Source organism: Strongylocentrotus purpuratus, unplaced genomic scaffold (genome assembly GCF_000002235.5).
Source record: "Strongylocentrotus purpuratus isolate Spur 01 unplaced genomic scaffold, Spur_5.0 spur5_scaffold_1, whole genome shotgun sequence".
NCBI classification, from domain to species: Eukaryota; Metazoa; Echinodermata; class Echinoidea; order Camarodonta; family Strongylocentrotidae; genus Strongylocentrotus; species Strongylocentrotus purpuratus.
Window position 1 is genome coordinate 12,758,089 of NW_022145594.1, and position 22,815 is coordinate 12,780,903.

The following is a 22,815-nucleotide window of genomic DNA, read 5'->3' on the forward strand; positions in this document are numbered from 1 at the left end:
CATTACTCATGAATAAACATTGGACCTCAAAAATCGTCGTTCAAATTGGACAAAGTTTCCATAATGCCCAATGCAAAACCTATGCCATGGCCCATGTCACAGATCACAATTTTAGTCATCCTATTGGTATGATCGAATCTCTCTAATTACTACAAAACAAAAATTTGGTTTCTGTACTTGCGAGCGCCCGGCCGCAGAGGGCGTTAGACTAACAATTTCCAGAAGCGGTATTTCTAAAAAAGATTTGGAACAGTGACGGTTTCGTTGCAAAATCTATTCTTTGTCAGATGGATGCCTAAAGCCAGTGTTTGTAGATTAGATCTCCAGTGGAAGAAGAGATGTCTACATTATTCGCTTATGAAAAAAACAGGTGAGTAGCTCGTAATTTGCGTCTATGTCGACTTGTCTTCAATTTCGTTTGCAGCTCTGCTTTGACGTTGTCCCACCCCCTCAAAATGATGTCATGTCGTTTCGGGCAACTCTTTCCGATTTCGAAAGTCGGAGACTCGGGGAGCCTAAAGGAGACCATTTGAAGGAAAAAAGGGGAAAACAAGATAGAAACAAGATAGAAACTTGATGGTATGGAGTGAGGGTGTTTAAAATTGATCAATATACACACTTCATTTAGTACATTCTTGTTATCAAAATATCAAATGGCATTTGGCTTTAGAATTAGAGTAAAAGGAGCCTGTTTTCGGCCACTTAAGACAAAATCCTATTTTTTGGACCCTTTACTTCCTATTTATTATCATTTCTTGTTCAAATCATGAAGCAAATATTATTATTATTAAAAAAAAAAAAAAATCCCATTGCCATGACAATATTCATTTCAATTTTCACTGTTTCGGAGTCGGTTATCGGCATAGCGAACCAGTTTTCGGCCGCATGTACAAAGTCAATAGGAAGCGCGCGTGCCGTGCGTTTCCGCGCTGATCTATAGCACTAGCGGGCGGAGCTCCCCGGAGCTCGCCCAGCCGAAAACTAGTACTGCCGTGATCGGAAATTGGAATCTGAATTAGACAGAGATATCGTGTGTGCGTTGCGTTGTGCGGCTGCATTGATTTAATACATGCGATGAGATACTTTTGAGCTTGCGACTAGCACAAAATCGGGCTCTAACTATAAAAATACTTGAAATAAAGCTCATTTTATGGTACCCATATTTCTTACAGACACGCGTAAGATACTCAATTTTTCAGATTCGGGTAGCGGGACTGCCGATTACATCGCTAAAATGTGATATTTTAGGATATATTTTTCATTGCAAATGTGGTTCTTCAGTGACACTGGCATGGTATGGTATGTGTGGGATATGTGTTGTGCTATTATGCCATGTATTTTAATGGGATTTTACTATGCATCCAACCAATCGGCCGAAAACTGGAGCTGGTCGATTACCCCCTCCTTTACTCTATTCATATTTAAATTAATCCATCAACTGATCAAACAGGAAAAGAGGAACCGAGGCCGAGGAAGAAGAAGAAGAGATCCATGCGCTTGTTTTTTTTGCTAGCCCCAAGGGATCACAAGCTATTACAGTTTGAAAAAGCTGTTCCCCCGATTTTTGGGATCAGCTAAGTAGGGAGGCGTGAGCACCGCTCAGCCCAAACCCAAACCCATGGCGACGGCTTGTAAAATCTGCACATGCATGCAATTCGGACAGCCTGTGACAGCGTGTGTTTGTATGTGTATTGGTTGCGATCGCGCTTAAGTAGTGCATGCACTTGCATATTGCGCAATGCAGCTGTATTGACAATAAATGGATGAATATTGCAGAGTTTTTGAGGGGCTGTATCTTTTGATAGAAACAGTCTTGAAATTTGAAATGTATTATTCTAGTTACATTCTTTTTTGAATTATCCATTCCAGCCATAAATGGTGACAAACGATACCAAATTGAGAATTGAAAAATCGGTCAGACACCCTAGAACTTAAAGAAGAGGAACAAGGAAAAAAGGTGGAGGAGGAGGAGGAAGAAGATGATAAAGAAGATGGAAAAAAGAAAGAGAAGAAGAAGGAGAAGCAATGAAGAACTAGTGATAAAGTCAACCATCCAGTCATAGTCATCACTCATAGTCATACCAGTGTATAACTGTTCAATTAACTCTCTCATTCGCAATTGCATTTTTTTCCCAGATCTGACAACCCTTTCTACGATGTACCAGAACCCAGAGCATTTTACCATCCTACCTTACCAAAAAATCTCACTAAGAAAACACAAGGAGTGAGTATTTATTGTTTCACCTGTTCATTTTAAAATCATTAATATATGTCTTACTTTAAAACTTTTCTTTTTTGTGTAATATCTATCCTTCTGCACGCCTTGGAAATGTGTGTACCACAAGTTTCTTGGCTTTGTCAGACGCTGACCCACTTTTGTTACTGACAGGAAGTCTACATGTGTTAAATGCAGTAAACTGGTAAACGTGAGCATCTGTTCATTGGTTTCTTGTATCGCATGCTCCTCCATGATTACTCCAGCTTGAGTTAGGCTAGCAATTTAGCTGCACAGATAATGTAAGGAATATCTTCCTTATTAAAGTTCCTTCCATGTAACAATGTAATTCATTAGGGTTGAAAGTGGCAATTGTAATTAAAGCTGTGTGACAGACCTTTCTTGAAAACAAAACAACAAAACACCAGCAACAACAACAAACAAACATAAACAAAGCTACATGTATGTATAATTAAAGTCCCTTATTCCTATTGTGTATTATTTTCTATAGATTTCTCTAAGTCCAGAGAGAGTGAAATCCCATCTCAAGGCAAATGAAGATCTGCGGCATGGGAAAGGGAAGGAACTGAGCCCTGGAGAGAAGGGGTTTCTGTCTGGATCAAACACCATGCTTGCAAAGGAATTACCGACTCATGACACTCCAAGCCCAGGGTAAGAGTAAACTAAGTTAGAAATATCTTACTGGTATTCTTACACTAGGAGGTTAGGAGAGAGGAAAGCTATTGATATAGAGATGAACTTCCTGGCAGCCAGCTTAAAATCCCATGGCAGACCTTGCAAAACTTGGAAGGAGACATAAGAGGAAGGTATGAGGGTATCTGGCCCCACCCAGGTTGATGTTAAAGACCAGGATGCTTGGAGAAGGGCCATTGAGATGAAGTAACGTCCAACCCCACAGTATGGACAAAATAGATGTTAAACACTGGTGATAGTATTCTTAATCTACTTATTGCACAGTGTACTGTTGTTTAACACCCATATGGGTAATGATAATGTGCTGATCTTCAATCAATGTTTACTGTCCAATTCCATGGTGCATATATATTATATGACTCCTGAAGACATACAAATGCCCACTCCACATTTGAAGTTTTTCCAGTCTGAGTGAAGTTAATGCAACCTTGTAGTAAAATCTTCTTCTTATGCAGAGTGCAATTCATGTAGAACATTTTTAGTTTGAACCATCCTGGTTTTGCTAAAATGCTGTCCCAAATGTGTGCCTTTTGTTCCTTTAGAGGGAACATTCCTAGAAATTTTGTATTTATTTGTTGTCTCTCTTTTTTTAATACACACATCAGTATTGAAACTTTTTCTTCTTATGGGCCTTCCAATCTTGGCACATATAAGCGTACTCCTCTGAAGCATGAACATGTACTAGGAATATGCATTAGGATGAATTCTCCTGGAGGGAATGATCTTTGATATTTTCCGTTCCTCGTCTGATATAGACCTGCTGATACGTCTTCCAAGTTTGATGAGTCTTGGCCTGCTAGTGAACGCCCATCAACGATCGAGAGCCCTGGTGATGCTCAGAATGTTTCCTCTACCTCAGCTGCTACTAGCCATGTCTCTGGGTCAGGAGTATCACCACATACATTTGGTAATACCGGGTATATTTCTTTAGATATTCAGAGATGGCTATATTGGAAAATAAAATGACTTTCAACTAAGACAAGTTTCATTTTTATAGGATGTTCCCCTTATTACACAGAATTCTTTAATATTTTTTTTTGCTATGCTATCTATTTGCTATTTATTAAACCGTTTTCCTCTGTAAGATGTCAGCCACTACATTTTGCAAACATTAAATACAAAGTTTGTTCATAATTTTCTTGATACTTTTTTTAATTAGTTTGGTTAGATATCATTCTGATTAAAAGTAAGCAATTAGTTAATTAAGGCAGTGAACTCCACTTTTATTTATAACTGTTGGATTAAAAAAAGATGAATATATCATTTGTTTCTTTTCAGATCCAACGACAAACACCAGCAGGCAAAACTCAAAGCAAGACTCTGACAGTACTCTAGCCAGGTAATATTTATATTCATGAATAATTTTTACTGAATTAAAGGGTAGGGTGCTAATAATTAATTAGTGCAAGTAAAAACAACATTGGATCTAGCTGCTGCAGCTTCAGCAGAAGGGGCAGTCACTACATACTGGGAGGGTGTTCTGTGTCTTTACAATTCTGGGGAAGAAGGAGTTATGATGTTGCAGAGTCCTGGATGAGGTTTGATATATCCTTGTGAGTGAACAGCTCTTGTTGGTCTGGTTGATTTGATGATGTGTGTCTCTGAATTGAATGGAACTAGCTGGTTGTGAATCTTGTAGAACATCACAAGGCGAAGGCGTTCTTGTTGCTGTTGGAGTGATGTCCGTCCAAGCCCCTGCAACATTGATGATACACTGATGTGTTTCGGTATCGATTCAATGTGTATGGCGATGCCCTTCGTTGGATCATTTTTAGCTTGTTGATGTTATTGGCCGTTGATGGATCCCTTACGGAAGAGGCATATTCCACCAGGGGTCTGACTAGTGTTCTGTTAGCTGTGGCTTTCAAACTTGGAAGAGTTCACCCGCAGGTTTCTTTGTTGAAAGACCAGGGTGTTGTAAGCCTTTTGGCAGACACTGTCGATGTGTGTGTTCCATCTCAGGTCTGATATTATTATTATTATTATTTTATTTGGCAAATCAGGTCACATAAATACAACAATATAACAAACATGAATTGAGACAAAATCAATAGAAAACATTCAATAGCAGGTGCATCTGGTCACGCTGCCCGGGTATGAAACAAGTTAACCTATGATCTGAAGACCTTCCTCCCCACACCTGACCAGATGCACCTGATATTCATTGAAATATTTATATCAATACATAAACAAAAATTCATTTTCATTGAGAACACAATTTCAACAACAATCGGTCTCAAAGCTATTGCACGATCATAATATATACAGATGAAGGTAGGCCCTATATCATGTATATGACAAAAATAGAAATTCAGATCATACTAGTCGTACAATTTTGTAATGGTTTGGAATGGTTAAAAATGTAGTGTATTATTTCAAGTACATGTAATTATTGTTTCAAATTATATAATACGAATTGGACCAAAAATTATATGGTATTCATCGTAGGCGATTCCCAGATTATGTGAAGTCAATGAGAATTTTTTTTTTAAATTAGAGACTTGGAAAAGATATACAAATACTACAATAGATTGCTGCTTATGAAGTCGCTCAATAATAATATGCAGTTAATGACATTACAATATATGTCTGTCAACTTCATCAAAGCAGGACCATAACTCAATACACAATAAGAATTATTGATATTCTATACATTATTATAAACAGCAAATAATAAATAGATAGAAATAAAAAAAACATAAACGGCATTAATAGATCACACTGTTACAAATATATACATTTACATGTTTAAGCATATTCATTATTATTATCATTATCAACATCATCATCATCACTATCATCATTACAATCATCACTATTGCTACCATTACATCATATAAATATCACCATCATTATTATTATTATTAAGAAATATGATACAATATGATCTAATACAACATAAATAAAAACTGAATCATATATAAAGATTAACAAGACAGAGTTCAAGTGGAGCACCAACTTCCCATTTGAGTCAATAATATATTGTTACGAATATGACGAGGAAGTGTGTCCCAAAATCTGAGAAATGAGTTAATGGCTGAACTACGCAGTCTTTAAGTTCGAGCAAACAAACGTTTCAACTTCAGGTCAGTACTATACCTTGGGTTTACATTTATGGCACTGTTTACACTATCGCAGGATACATTCATAAACAAACATATGATAATGAATGTGATCAAGGTGTACTTCCGACGAGACTCAAGAGATGACCAGTGAGTGACCAGTGTCTTTATAGTGACACCAAGGTATTTCAGGCTTCTACAGGAGTAAGGATGGAATGTTCAGTTTGTACTGGTGTACAATCCTGTCTCACTTCCTGGTGACTGAGATGACCTCACACTTTTTGGTATTCAGTTCCATCATCCACCTGTTAGTCCAGTCTATGAGTTTGATGAGATCTTGTTGTAGTTGGTCAGCATCAGCATCTGACTGTACAGTGAGGTAGATGATGGCATCATCAGCAAACAAATAGACAATCTCTTGACTGGAGTCATTTATTAAGTACAGAAAAATTGTCAGTTAAACTTTTCACAGCACTACTGAAATAATTACTGAAAATTTTTGCTTCTTCTCCTGAATTAGTTATTTCATTTCCCGAGACTTGTGACATTATTTTTTCGGAAACGTTTGCATTTGTAAATGTTTTCCATAAGGCACCAGGATTACTCTTATTCTCTTGAAGAAGAGAGTCAATATATGCTTTTTTTTGTTGATTAACCATCCTATTGACAACATTTCCGTAATATTTGTATGTGTTCCACTAGTAATAGTTCAGAGACTGGTATCGTCTTATCACAATGAGTCTCTGTTATAGCTATATTGTATATTATATAAATTATTTATTTTAGAGTATATTTTAGATCATCTATCTACGCTGGTAACAAATTGATATTGATATGGCAAATTTTTTTATTTTTCCCACTAAATGACTTGATAAATCTGTTTTCCAGACTATAGTATGCAGCATTTTCTTCCGTAGTATTTGTATAGTATTGATCCGTTTAGGGGTATCCTCTCCGAGTCTCCAAGTTGTCCATCCAGTCACGTGGAAACACTGCTCCTCTCACTTTCCACCGGGGATTGGTGGTTTGACATTTCAGAAAATAATGCTGTGTACTGCGATGTGTATCTGGTCGCAAACATAGTGACCCCGTTCCTATTCAAATGAACGTCATCTATAGAGAGATGAACATCTGGGCGGGTCTCATCGTTGTCAATAATCGCCCATCTACGCTCATTGGCCAGAAGTTTCATGCAGGTGTTCACCCTGTCCACAAAGGCGCCATCTAGTGGGGATTCATCTCGGCAGTGAATTATGGTTGATATTACCACCGATTTGACATCAGTCTGTGTGACAACTTTGTGACAAAGCGACGACAGCTCCGCAACAATCCCATCTTCATCATCATTGTTTAGGTTCTAAGAGCTGAGATGAACAATAACTTCCTCGGGCTTAAATTGCCTTGCCAGACCATCAATAACTTCATATGCGTTTTGGCACCAGAAAGTGTTTTAAATTTTGCTGTTGTTCGCTTTGAAAGTCTTAGAGGGTGAAATATGTCGAATCATTGAGTCTCCGACAAGTAGAATTTGAGCTATCTTCTCTTTTGGAATATCATCATCATCCTGATTAGAATTGTCAGGTATTGACCCAAATGATTGCTTTTGTCTATCACAGTATTCAGCCAACTGGCTTTCGAAGGACATTTCATCAGTGACCTTGCTGCGACTAATCTCTGTTGAATCGGGTCACTGTCTTGAGTCTTAGACGCCGTCTTTTCAATCAGTGCGTCAATGGTCTTTGACATTGTTTGTATTTGTTCCTTTAATATCATAAGCTCAGGATCCATTTTGTTACTTATACAGGCTTTGTTCACCTCCCTTTCGGATATTGTTTGCGTAACATCAGTGGGATCAGGTGGTCGCTTTCTAATATGTAATGGCGGCTTTCTGATAAGCTTTGACAGCTGACAGCTCCTTGAGTACTCATGTCTCATCAGGACCAGAGGCTGTCCTTGGTTTGAGAATCCCAAGCAATTTACCTGCCGTTGTGATGATCATATCTGGCATGGTTTCATAAGACGAGGTGGGAGGTAGCAGATCAGGTGGGGCTGGAGTCTCTTTCGTGAACACCGCTTGTAATTGGTGTTTGAAGGCATTATCTTTCTCAGTGGGGTTGGTTAACTTCCTTCCATCTGAGTTGAGATGTGAGATTTCTGCACTGTCACTCCTGTTATGTTTAATGAAGCTCCAGAATCTCTTCATGGCCCCATACTGGTTTCACTACTAGTTGAACTAGACCATTGTCATCCAACATCTCTCTAAACTTGTGATGTAAGGCAGGGTGGCCACATTCTTTCACCCTTTAGTTCATCCAGTCCCATCCTGGGAGGTTGAAGTCTCCCCCAATGATAATGAGGTGATTCATGTTCAATTCATGTGGCTTGTAGTAAGATGCGACATAAAGGGTTTTTTAAGACTATCTTGACAAATTTATGGCACTTTAGAATGATCACTCTAGATAGGTTTCCTCCATACATGTGTAAAGATGCTCACTAAAACAGCATTTACTATCTCTTCTCTCACTTTCAAAGACTCATAGGCCGCTTTCGGTACGGCACTCCCCAGAGCAGGGAAGAGAGGGCGCAGCATTCAACTCCCGGTAGCAAGGACTTCTGGTGGCTGTTTTCCTCATCTTCATCTCCCCCGCTTCCATCTCATCAACTATCGTCATCCTCAATCTCTGGTCATGCCACCATCGAGACCACACCCATCCGAGGAACCGGTCTTGTTGGTGGTGTGAGGGGGATACAAGGGGCTCGAAGGGGTACAGGCAGTGGAAGCGGAAGAGCAAGGGGTGCAGGAAGGGGTGCATCAAGGGTACCAACCTGGTCTGGAGTTTCTAAGAGTGGAGTCTCATCTCTAAGTAGCAGTAGAAGAGTGAGCGGTGTCTCAACTCTTACCTCATCATCAAGCAGTGTAAGTTAATTTGGGATGATGTTGCTTTTTTTATTGTGATAAAACAAAGATAGCATACTGTATTTATTATTATTTTGGTTTCGTTTAATATTGAACATATACTTTAGGGCAAAATAACTTTAAAAGAGCACAGGTCTTTATGGTCAACTGCTTAATAGGGTTAAAAATCAAGACCTTTTATGAAGAAATGAATCTGTGGAGCATTCACATTTGTGTTAAATTTTTTGAGGGAGACAAACCTTTATGGTCATGAAGATTCTGAACTTTAATCCTGATACTAACTCAAATTTCATATTTAGAGCATGACTTTAGGGTCAATTCATTTTTATAGCGAAAAGTTAAATTCATGTGAGATGTAGTTGCTGTGTGGTAAGATGTATATCTGTCATACATTTGGTTACTTTGAAGCGTCACTTTTGCCAAATGTTCTTGTGTTTTCCAGCATTTATTTCATGACCCATTTATGGAAAATTAAACTTGTTTGGCTCACTTTAAAGATGTGTTTTAAGATCAATTCTTTGATAATAATCATTTTCTCCTGTTGTTTCTCTTTCACAGTCACTGAAGACCCATTCTTCTGGTACCGATAAGGAGACAGACGAGATTCAGAGAAGAGCTGAAAAGCTCCTTGAAATAAGGTAGGATCTCATTGGTTATCAGATGGGGATGTGTCTAAGTGGAAAATAATAGCACAGGTTAAATGATCTTGACAATAGTTATGTTCTTTTTTATTTAAAATAATTTTTCTTTCTTCCAACTTTTTATGTAGATACTTTCTGAAACAAAATCTTTATTTGTAACACTCCATTCTTCTAGCTACTTGTATACCAGCGTCAAGTGCCCCCACCCCTACCCCCCCCCCTCCTAGCTGCTATCGACTCAAGCATTCATGCTTATAATAATGGGCCTCTGCATTTATCTTGATTCTTTGATCCATACTTTCAAGTTTTCAATTTGATCTATGTTTTTTGGGGGTATTTCAGTTGTCAAATTGTATATAAGTCAATTACATTGGATACTCTTATTGTTTGCTGATTTTATATTTTATTTCTTAATAAATGCAGGAACATTTGCTAAAAATAAGGAAAAACAAGACATGCAAGGTAGATTTATAATGATAATAATACAAGGGAAAACAATAAGACACATTTGTATTTCCAGAGAGGGCGAGTCATTTTTGCCCACGGTTCCAATGAAATGCCAATTTATTCTTATTTTTCTTCTTATTTTCTGTTTGATACATCAGTGATAGGACTATTCTCAGTGAGCCAGCAGTGAGTTCTGATGGGGTAGGATCATTCTCCACTAGCTCCCCTGTCACAGATGAAAACACGCCCTCTTCAGGCAGCGAGGCGTATACATCAAGATATCATGGTAAGACAATGCCAAAGTTTGCCAAGATCCAGCATTATAATCCACTTTAATCTTCTAATATCACTTTCGTAATACAGGGTTAAAGCTCATGAAGAGTTTTGGTAGCAGGATGGATTATTGGAAAGAAACATGATAAACATAGTCTCATGTAATTCTCTTTGTATCAAAATAGATGTATAAACTTATTTGGTATTCTATCCATGATTTCCGGTGAATTTTAAATGTAAATGTCTGCAAGCAAATCTAGATAATGGCTTTAAACTCCCTTGTGCTATCAATCTCAGCACTTTGTCAGGAGATAGTGTCTGTGTTCACTGAACCTTTTTCACACACCCCTCATAGGTTTTACACATGTGTAGTTCTGGTTGTCGTTGTGGGATTTTATGTCCCTAGGTGGGATACCTAAATTTATTTTACCTCTTGTTTGTATAATATTTCACTTGAGGAAGAAGACTTTTCGCAACAGCTTAGTATTGCATGAAACTTGTTACATACAAATCAAAGAAATGAACAGTTTTTGAGGGCTTAGCAAAGCTGTAGGTGATCTTTAAACTGTTTATTCATGATAAATATATCCAAACATCAATCTCTCTGTTCCAAAATTAACACTGGTTATGAAAGAGATACTTCAGATATTTACTGGTAACCAGGATCATATAACAATAACAAAGCACTCATTTCCGAGAGATGTGGTTAGGTTTTGACTATATTCACACATTTACTGTTGCCTGAAAATAAAATAATGGATGCAATGCATTCCCTGAATCAAATTTGATATTCTTAATGTACATGTTTGTAGTTACATTAATAAAGCATGTAACCCAATAGTAGTAATTTTGTCAGTGGAATTTTGTTCTTTTTGTTGTGAAAGGTGAATAATTCAAAACAAAATTCCTGTAACTACATTTATTATGAATTGGTTCTGTTTTAAACATTTATTTGAAAAAGAATATGTAGATCTTCCTCTACCTGATTAATAATTTGTTTCTCATTTTTCTTTTGTAACTTTATAACAAACACCATATGACCTTTAAAAAGTAAACAAACAATACGATCACCCAAATTCCCCTTTCTTCCCAGGTATCCTTACTTACAAGTACACACAGTAACCTGAATGTTATAGAGACAACATTCTTCAGCTTTTCCTTGGAAATTTGTTGTCAACTTTTCAACTTCCTTTTTAACAATCACATTTTCATTTTCCAACAGACAAAGAGAATCTGCCAAGACCCCCGCTGTTCCCAGCTAACCTCAGCTACACAGAGCGTCCTCAGGGTCTCGAGGAAGACATTCTACAACAATGGCGCATGAGACGCAGGATGGAGCAGGCTAAGGAGGGAGCTCTTTATAAAGTGTCGGGTCAAAGGTCGCAAATCCCACTCAGACAGACCCAGCAAGAGAATGTCAGAACGAGAGATGGAACTGTAAGGAATGAGTCTGTTAATCTTGAAATGCCTATTTAAACTAAATAATCTCCTCTGTAAGGCAAACATGATAAAGAAAAGAATGTGAAGCATACTCTCATAACAAATAAAGACATGCCCCTTTTTTATATTTTCCACCTGACACATTTTCCAAGATGAGTCAAGCATTTTGCTAGAAGATTGCCAGCTTTGTTTCAAATGTCTGCAAGTGAGACTTGGAAAGGACTTTTTATGCACAAATGGACTATTTCAAAGGTGTGTTCTCATTTACTCTAGAGTCTTAGATTGCAACTGTTTATTGTCTCTAAAAGAAATAAAAGTAGGCAATTCAAAAGAGGAAGAAGGCATTGATGCCAAGAATTTGTAAACAATTATTTGTATTCAAATATCCATGATTCTTTTTGTGTCAGGGATGAATGACTTATTATTTGTTGGAGTATATTCATAAAGAAAGTAAATATTAGCAACTAATAGTGATAGATGACTTGTTCTTTGGAAAACTTTGTTGTTTGGAGAAATTTGATTAATCAAAGATGCCAGTGTTAAGGATTTTTCCTTTAGTGTACGTGCTATTGTTTCTCTGTTTATTGCTTTTTCGAGCTTTGTACTCTACTGAAAATATGGTTCTCTATTACTTCTGGATCTTCTTTTTAGGTTAGATTAATAAAATCAGTTGCCAGCTCTGATTGTTCTTATTGTTATCATTAAACCACTTCATTATCACTGTTTCAAAGAAATATTTTAAACCTACATTACTTACGAAGCTGGATTATTCCTATGTTTTGTTGTTTCAATTTGGTGATGTTTGTTTGAACATTTATGTTTTATCATTTTACTCATGTAACTCATGTATTGTTACAGTTTGTGTAAGCAGACAATATTGTAAAACAGTTTGTAAATCACTGAATAGGCTGTGCTCGATAACAAAAATACAGATGAATAAATAAATAAATGAATAAATGGTTGAATAAATAAATCCAACAACTCATTACTCTCCTAACTTTTCAGGAAGAAGGAGACTCAAGGCTTGCAGACTTTCGTCGTCGGTTGGAACAGCAGAGGCTCCTGACAGAAGCGAGAGATGCAAGCAACGTTCCGCAGGTGCCTGTGATAGATGCAACCACAACCCACACTGGAACAGATCCCATCCCACAATCCATTGCTACACAGACAGGAAGAGGGGTGCCATCTTGTGACCAGACGGGTAGCAGATCTCTTTCTTCTGGTCAAACAGCATGTCTCTTACAGGAAAGAACTTCGACAAGTGACACCATGCAGGGAGAAGATGAAGAATTTTCAAATCAACGAGTATATCCAGTAGCGAGCCCTAATATTCAAGATGTTAGAACCCATAGGGGACATGAACTTGAAAGATTACCCAATATTACCCCTCATTTGCATATGTCCTGTGATATTCTGCCCTGTGATAAGAGAGGTCCCCATGTGCATTCAGCGAGAGATGTGGTAGACAAAGTAAAATTTGTTGGACATGGGAAAATGCACCATCATCAAACAGAAACAGACCATGAACACGCTTTTAGTGATGACCATCTCGAAAGAGACTCAGTGGTTAGAAATAATGCATCAGAAAATTTGCCTCACAGACAGACAGTGTTGCCTGGTGAGAATCAAAGAGCGACTAGTGAGGACAACAGATTGTTTAGTTTACCAAAGCAATCTCACCTTCAAGAAAAAAGACACAAATATGGGCCTGAAACAAGGACAAATGAAGCAGAGTTTACTTCTCCAAGATCAGAGGGACATCATGTTGGTGATGATATCAAAGGAGAAGACAGAATTTATCAATATGATGCAGCAAGAAAGGGTTATAGAACATTATCATCAAATGATATTCCAGGGAGAGGAACAATACTTGACCCTGAACTACAGACAGCTGCAGAAGATGCAAGAACAGCTCGTCAGCCTCAACCATCACCTACTAGAACAAGAACTCTGGAGGATACACCGGAGTACTCAACTGCTGCCATCACTATACAAGGAATAGATGCAAGCCCTGTTGCTAGGCAACAACAAAGAACAGATGATGCAGATAATGGAGAAGGAGCAAAACGTCAGTTACACTTTAGCTCCTCCTCGTCTATCAACAGTGCCATTGGACAAGTAAGTGTAAGATGTTATAAGCCAGTTGTTTGTAATTTAAAGGTTAACAAGTATCATGATATGCTATGTACATTATGAAAATGAAAGCATCTATATACAAACTGAAATTTTGCATTTCATATTTTGCATCATATTCATTGTGGCTGGGATCCGAGAAAATGTTGCCCGAATAATGTTTCAAAGGGTCTAATTGAAGCAACCTGCAAAATATCCTGAAAAAACAAAAAGAAACATGTATTACCCACCCTTGGACCCTTTATTGTTTTGTACATGTAACTTTTGTCATTAAAATAAGTTACTAACATTTGTGTTGTAAATAAATGAATTTGTTTTTTTTCCCTGTTTTTTCTCAGTTCGTTTTTTTCTTGCATGGTGACATAGGTACATACAGGTGGCATGGGGGAGGGGGAGGGGGGAATAAATATTGTACAGAAAATAATTCTTAGACAACTTAGATGCTTTTTGTTTTTCTTTATGTGTTAAAAGTCAATGTTGGAATTGCACATTAAATCACTTCCTTATATTTAAATCAAGATATCATTGTTTAAAGTCATTACTCGAACAGAGAATATGAGAGAGTGCTGAAAGTGTCTATTACACTTTACACAAGCTTTTGTGAGATGTATGTGAGGACATTGTATGTATAAAAATAGCCTATACATCTCATGGCTTTCAAATTACCAAATGAAAGTTTTTCCCCAGAGTGATTATTCATTCTCAGACTAAGAATGACATGAATTTATGTGTTTATAGATCCTTCTGTTTTTGTGTTAATGTGTATCAAATTTAGTTTTAGTTTCTAATCAAGGTATTATATTTTCACTTCCTCATTGTCTTGATGTACAGTATCTGCAGTGTCCTGTCCATGAAATTGTGTTAGAGAAATAGATCAATCCCACTTCAACAGTAATGTTTGATTAATTTAAGACCAGTTCAGTTCTGTTTATCTGTTTGCAGAGCAATGAAAATAAAAGCATATCAACTATAACATGAAATAAATGATTTGCAGTAAATGAATGACAGTAACGTGTAAAAAGAATACTGCCAGGAATGATCCATGGGCATTGCGCTTCTCTATATTTAAGACACATCTCAGGTTCCTCCCTCTTTTTGAATGATTGAAATACAATTAGAAATTATATAGCAAAGGCATTTCTCACAATATCAAATTCATGTACGGTGCTCTCGTTATGAGAGCAACCTAGTTCAAACCAGTAGCATGAGTAATTTTCTCTGATTTGATAAAAAGGAATACTGTTAACTCTGCATAACTCAAAGTCACACACATCAAATTGGAATGTTACTGAGACGAAACAATTTGGGCCAATGTCACCAAAACATTGTCCTGAAGTTACCGTAGAGGGAAGGTTATCATGAGAGAGACGCGTGATGGAGAATAAACAGATTTTATTCGATTTCTCAAGTTCCTATTGATTAAAAAACTACCTTGATACATGGATTTGGCATGGCTTTGTATTTGAAATCACAACAAAAACGAAATAATCAAAAAGGTATAAAATGAAATTGTTTTGGGAACAGAATAGAAAATAAGAACGTTTCACCATTTATGGTTTATTCTCCTTCTTTTTTATAGATAATCTCAAAAGTTTGCCATGACCTGATTATAGCATGTCTGTGTTTTCAAGAGCATACTCATCTCGTGCACACACTTATAATACGAATAAGCAATTAAGTACCACATCACGATGGCATACATGCTCATGAATAGGCTATCGTACCAATCAATCATTTGCTAGTTTTGAAATGTTACAGAGTGTTCTTTACAATAAGATCTAGTTTCATTTAAACTGATCTATTTTTCTTTTTCCATCTGCATATTGTTTGTTATACTCTATCTCTGACTTTCTCCTACATGCCATGCAACCTTCGATTTCAAAACCTCGTTAACATGAAGGGTTTTGTTACCATGTCATTAACACGAATGAAATCAATTTCACCTTGTTTTAAACACTTCTCAATTTCTAAACCTCTTGTCTGCCTCTTTTCTCTTTTTTCCTTTTTTTCTTTTTTTCTTTCACTACATAGGTCATCTGTAACAGGATGTTTAGTTCCCCAGTAGGTCGAAGGTCACAACCTCCCAGTCAAAGGTCAACTCCCTCCAGCATTAGATCATCTGCATTGAGTCAAGATACTTTGATGTTTACTCCACCAATGGGTGACAGGGTTCCCCCAAGAGAGAGAATTTCAAGAGGTATATATGTCAAATATACTGTTGAGAGTAAAAAGGACGTTAACTCTTTGTTAAATGATATGAGTCTATAAAGTCCTTCTGGCTGCCACCTTTTCCCATTTTTTAAACTCATTTTTTATTGATATACAAACAGATATCTTTAGACAAGAAGTATTAACTGCAAATTAACTGAATCAAATGTATTATTTTGAAATGCCCCCTCGCTTGAAGTATACATACTTCAATAATTCTTCCTAAAAAAATGTCATGAACCAAATCTATTTTCTTATGATTTTAATATCAGTCTAACCGTTCATTACACTGAAATGAACACAATCATGGCATATCTTTTAACCCAGTTTTTAATGTTCATAGTACCCTAAATTGCTTGTACATCTAACAACATGTATTTACTTGTACATAGAATGAGTGCCGGATGTTACTGGTTGATAAGGATGCTTCCATGATATATTAACCCATTTATCACTGGGCTCAAGGACTATTGAGTTGTTATACATATTTGAAACAACTCTTCATGAGTTTGCTTTCCTCTCATGTTGTGGTTGTCTGTGTATTAATTGTTCTCTCTATGATTTAAAGCTCCAGCACAAATTGAATGCAAAAATGATAGAAAATATGTTTTGTTAATTGAATCCGTTTGGATATATAATACACAATTTCTGTTGTATTTTTATTGTATATTTTCATTTATTTTCATGAAATATCTCTTTTGAGTCTGTTCTTTATCTCTCTAGCATTTTGACATCTCACGCCTCTCCCTCATCATCCATTCATTCATTCTTTCATTAAAACATTGTTCACAAATATCCTTATCTCCCCTTGTAAATTTCTTTATTTCCTTAACATCACTTACAAATATTTTCACACTTTTTTCTCTCACATATTATTCTATCACATTTCTAGGTCTCACTCTTAAACTCTCAGTCCATACTTCAATCAATCATAACTTCAAATTAAATCCCTATTTCCTCATTATCCATCACACTCTTTATACATACTTGTATCCAATCATTCTCTTTTGCAAAATATTCAATTCGTTCTTCATTATATTGTGCTATCAAATTGCTCTCTTTTCACCCTATCCCACTTTTCCTTCAGCTTGCTTTTAATCTGTGGTGCTTCTTTTTAGTATTTTCCCCCCATTGCATTCTTTTATTTTTCCCCCTTTGGAATAATTGTTTATTTTCTCCTGTTTTTAATTCTTTACAACAACATTTTCTTCAGATTCTTGTTTTACTTTTTTTAAATATTCAAAAAACAAATATGATTTGCTTTTTTTTTTATTCCTTTGCCATGCCCCTTAACCCTGGGAGAAATAATTGTTCATTTCATATATATCCTTCATTTCAGACAACATTTCAGAGCCTACTGATCCCAGAACCATTGACTCCGCGTCTGGAGCTAGCTCTGACAGCGAAGAGTTCAAGGACGATGAAATGCTTGAAGTCCTTCGCAAGCAGAGAGAAGAATGCATACGGCAGCTTAACCATCTAGATAACCTGCTTCCTCACACAAGTAAAGATTAACCCTTTAAAGCTCGTCGTTTATCTGTGCAGCTTTTATTAAAATGCATTGTAAGGACCAGTCGTAGTACAGTGTAACGAGTAAAGATAAACTCTTAAAACCTTATCATTGTGTTTTCTGTGCAGCTTTTATTGAAATTCATGAAAAGGAGTACATTTGCTATAGGTCTGTCATGCAGTGCACTCGGTGCAGTGCAAAGATAAAATGATTCTTTGAAAGAAATGGATTCATCAATGAATCAGAAAATATTTCGGGCACAGTCCTTTAAAACAGAAATACAGACAAACTATACAAAATATAAACATTACTGATCAATAGAAAATGAGCCTCCACTAGAGTTTTATCCTCATGTGATGAAATAAAGTTGAAGATCCTCTATAAGCACAATATTAATTATCTTTGTTGTCTGCAACTATACCACAATGAATTGATTAGTTTAGGATTCGATATTCCCAGATACAACTCAACTGCACTTAGATGTATAAATAACCTTTAAGTCGCCCAGGATTTACAATGCAAGAACTTTTTGCTACATACATTTTATTTTTTCCCTCCAAAGTCAATTATTCTTGTAGTCTATATTAGAAAATGCTGATCTTATTCAGAGTGAAATGGTGCAATGGTGTAGAAATTCTATGGATGCAAACCTGCAGTTAAAGTAATAATCATTAACATCAATATGTATAAGTTACAAAGCCCTCAAGATTTGAAACTAATGTCACATTATCAAGCACCACCATTATGCAGGAAAACATTTTAGATTTAATTTGATTGTACATCTTAAAGCTACAGGTTACAATTACAGATGATGTGTATTCAAATAGATAGAAAGAGGCTATTGTTAAATTACAAGTCAACATGTATCATTCAATGTTTTGAAATGTATGATTGTCCAACACGCACTATACACACATGTATTAGTTAGCAGCGAATTATAATTAAAGTGCTACTCATAGAAATATAGTGTTTGTCATCTTTGTACAGTGTTGCTTACAATCTGATCCTATAGATGGTAGTATTTATAGGCTAGAGTAGATGTAATAAATTTCAAGCCATGTACATCAAAGTTTTAATACAGCATAATATCAATATAAAGTGCATACTGAACTTCCACAGAACAGCAGGTTGTGATATCTTACTACAAATATTAAAGTTCCTCAAAATATGAAACTTTAAAGTTTAGTAACTTCAAGTAATTTCAAAATTCATTTGTGATGATACAATACTAGAATCTCTCCATCTATTCATATTTTTCTTTCTTATTTGCAATATCATAGTAAATTCTATATTATTATAACAATGTGCAGTTTGATGACAATACCTTCTTTTGATAAGTGTGTCCAGTTAGAATTAAGTTCAAAGAAATTAAATATTTTCTAAGCAATAGCATGCATATGTACAGTAAGAAAAACAAATCCTTTTAATGAACATTTACTCTTAGTCTCATCACATGAAAAAAACTATGTATATACTCAAACATACTGAAGAAGTTCAACAACTGCTGGCCACTTGAAACAGTAGCTGTTTGAGAGGGTACAAGTATACTATGACATTTCTCATGGATGGAGCAATTATCAAGGATTGACAAAATCCCATTATTATTATTTTTGTCGTTGCTACATTTATTTGGTACTTGCTTTCAGATGAAATATTTGACAGATCTCTTTCGACCATTCTTGAAACATGAATTTTCATTTAAACATCATCATTATATACATGTTTATGTACATCAAACCTTTATTTTGAATAATCATTGTTATATAAAGTATTAAAGATAGCATATGCACAAACAGGAACTTTGTTAAATTCTATTACTTTTAATATTTGTGCAAGCTTTATATAGATTCAGGTGAAAGAAAATTATGCACATTGTATATACTCAAACATGCTATAGAGGTCCAAGAACTACTGGCCACTATAAACAGTAGATATATGAAAGGGTACAAGTATACTTTGAAATGCCTCATGGATTGAGCAATTATCGACTTTTTTAAACAGAATGTTTGATTTACAAAGCCCCATTTCTTTTCTTATTCATTTTTTTTCTTCTTTGCTACATTTCTGTGGTAGTTGCTTTCAGATGAAATATTTGACAGATCTCCAACAATTCTTGAAACCTTATATATATATAAACATGTATATCTATACTTTTTTGGAATTATCATTGTTACACAAAATAGTAAAGATAGTGTATGAACAAACAGGAACTTTCTTAAATTATATTACTGTTAATATCTTCGCAAGCCTCATATAGGTTCAGGTGAAAGAAAAGTATGTACATTGTATATACTTAAACATGCTGAAGAGGTTTAACAACCGCTGGCTACTATAAATAGTAGCTGTTTAAGAGGGTTCAAGTATACTTTTGAATGTCTCATGGATTGAGCAATTATACACGTTTTTAAACAGAATCAAGGATTTACAAAGTCCGATTATTCTTCTTCTTTGCTACATTTATTTAGTAGTTCCTTTCTGATGAAATATTTGACAGATCTCCTTCGGCAATTCTTGAAACATTATCAAGATATATATAATTTTTACGAATAATCATTGTCATGCAAAGTAGTAAAGATAGTGTATGAACAAACAGGAACTTTGTTAAATTCTATTACTTTTAATATTTGGGCAAGCCTTATATAGATTCAGGTAATAAATGTAAGTATTTATGATATGTAAATCAAAACATTGTGAAAACTAAAAGTTTTTAAGTATATTCTTTTGCCTTTGTCATTTTGCAAATTATTTACCTTTTCTTGGATGAAGACAAATAAACGACCCCATTTTATACAAATGTTCATATTCAGTATTATTACAATTCATGATTAATTATCACACAACCAATCAAATGCAATGATTTCAATAGCTTATATCAATTATTGCAACCTGTTATTTCTTTTAGGTTATAAAAGAAGGCCCATATCCTTGATCATCTAGACTTTGATGTGTAAACAAGAAGGATAGTGCTTAAATACCATACATCTCAAACACATCATGCGTACCTGCCATCTGTTTAGCCCTTTCTTCGTCTTTTCGCATCTTCACCAAGTAGTTTCCGTACATGGGCTGTCCGTCTGGTGTAGTAGGTCCCATAGCACCTTTCATTCCTCCCTTGCGGCACTCCATGCCCTCAGCATGGTAGGATGCATCGTCGGTCTGTATGGGCGGCGGCATTCTGGCCTGCTCTTGTTTCCTCTTCTTGACCAAGTAGTTCCCGTACATAGGTTGTCCGTCGGGGGTTGTCGCCTTTGTGTCGGCATATTTCATCTCTCCCTTGCGACGTTGCGTGACGTCTGGGTTGAGAGAGGCGTAGACAGTGGGTTCCTCTGTCTGTATGGGCGGGGCATTAGGGGGGTGGGCGCGGTCATGCGAGACGGACATGTAGACCAACCCATCATCATCAACCTGCATGAATTAAAAGAAATTGATGAATAGTATTATGTTTCTTAGGGGGCTGATTTTGAGATCAGTTTGTGAAATGTGGGTGATTTTGAGTTTGAGGTTTACATAGGTTTGACCATTTCTAACATTAAGTTGAATACAAAATGATTAGGAATGGCAATCAAAAATAAATTAAAGTGGCAAAGAGTAAAATACAAGTTTGAAATTTTGAAAAAAAAAAGGGTTTCAAAGTACTCTGGAAGTTCAATTGATTTCCCTGTGAACTTTTTAGAAGTACAAATGTATATAGGTTGTTTCTACTTGGTGAAACTGATCACTACCCAACATGCATGTATTTCTTGAAAGAAAGTAATTAACATTACAAAGAAGTAATGCTATTAGGAGTTATCTTAATTACTGATTAAAAAAGAAAAACAGATATATAAATCGTAAATGCTAAAAGATGAACTTACCGTCCGGCCTTCTTGAGCGTTGTCTCCCTCATCTGCTTGGAGGGCACGGAATGAAATTAAATGTAAAGAGAATGTCACGCATTAAATTTGGGTTATTTTTAAATGAAAGTACGTGTTATGGCAATGTTCCTTTCTTATGAAGTTTAGAGTGTGATATGAATATTTGACTTGTGATCTGTATTGTATATTAGTGAGATTATAGATGTTAGTTAATAACAGATCAATACATTAATATATATTCAAGTTGTAATTGCTTATGTACTATGAATTTACTTCAAATACAATATAAAGAATCAAATCTTTACAAATCGTGAAGAAAAAATTATTTACTGTTGTCTTTTCATGGAAATTAAGTTGAGATGATATCCTAATCTTTATTCCTATGACTGTCAGTTAAGTTCCCTTCATCTTTTGTTTCTCCTGATAATTATCTTATATTCTTTTCTACAGTATGGACCTATAATCTTTTGAATACTTTTTCCTCACACTTTTTCTTACACTTCAACTCCTGCCTCATTATTAAAACTGTTATATTTAATTATTTGTGCTAATATGAATACAAGCACAATGTGCGAGAGATAAAGAGAGAGAGAGAAAGGGGAGATTATATACAGAGATGGTGAGAGAAAGTGAAAGCATATACATGTACAAGCTGGAGTAACTTATATGAGCAACAGGAAATTAAAAAAAAATACAACAAAACTGAAGACGAATACTGTACAGGAAGAGAGAAAGAAAGAGAGGAAGAAACTCTTAAAGGGGAATAGCAGGGGAATAAAAAGCAAGATAGGGATTTATTTATATAGAAATCAGAGAAAAACACAAATCAGTGAGGGAATAAATGTTGTCTAAGTGCTGTATAAGTGATAGGGAGAGAGAGAGTGAGAGAGAAGTAAAACGGAAGAGGAAAAACAAAACAAAAATAAAAACAAAACTGAAGAGGTGGTGAAATAAAAGAAAAGGTAACAAGAAAAATGAAGATTGAAGCCTAGAGAGGCTACTTTAATAATACAATGGGGAATATGTCTCATGTGTGTAAGTATTGTTTATTTAGAGGTGAATGCAGGGGGCCATTTGCTCAACGACATACCCTTCTTTCGTTTCACACAGCATAACACTCCATAGAAGTACATCAAACCCAGAGAAATGAGCAGGATGAAGCCAGCAGAGGCAATCACTCCAATAGCGATTGTCATGAAGGAAAGGCTACCTTCATTTGATGGCTGCTTCTCAACTGGTGAGTTTAGGACAAACAATACCATAAATACAATGTTGTGGATATTGACTTTTTAAACTATGTTGTTGGAGTTTGGTTTAATTGCAAAGTTTTTTATACATGGTTTACATATGGATGTTTAGTTCACATCCGTATATCCTCTGAGTTTCAAAAAGTGTTTTAAA

The 22,815-nt window shown here is 35.8% G+C and overlaps 1 protein-coding gene across 2 annotated transcripts; it reads left to right on the forward strand.

The window, feature by feature from the left end:
- The first annotated feature begins 235 nt into the window (after positions 1 to 235).
- Positions 236 to 20,246, forward strand: LOC100892209. 2 transcript variants are annotated; one of them, XM_030977712.1, is made up of 12 exons: positions 236 to 370; positions 2,137 to 2,224; positions 2,727 to 2,887; positions 3,685 to 3,836; positions 4,208 to 4,268; positions 8,524 to 8,908; positions 9,467 to 9,546; positions 10,155 to 10,282; positions 11,492 to 11,706; positions 12,715 to 13,827; positions 15,874 to 16,039; positions 17,390 to 20,246. In XM_030977712.1, the coding sequence occupies exons 1-12, from the start codon at positions 339 to 341 to the stop codon at positions 17,563 to 17,565; spliced, it is 2,757 nt and encodes a 918-aa protein (XP_030833572.1). In that variant the 5' UTR covers positions 236 to 338; the 3' UTR covers positions 17,566 to 20,246. The 2 variants fall into 2 exon arrangements, with proteins under 2 accessions (XP_030833572.1, XP_030833571.1); XM_030977711.1 differs by having other exon boundaries at positions 12,718 to 13,833.
- The last annotated feature ends 2,569 nt before the right edge of the window (positions 20,247 to 22,815 follow it).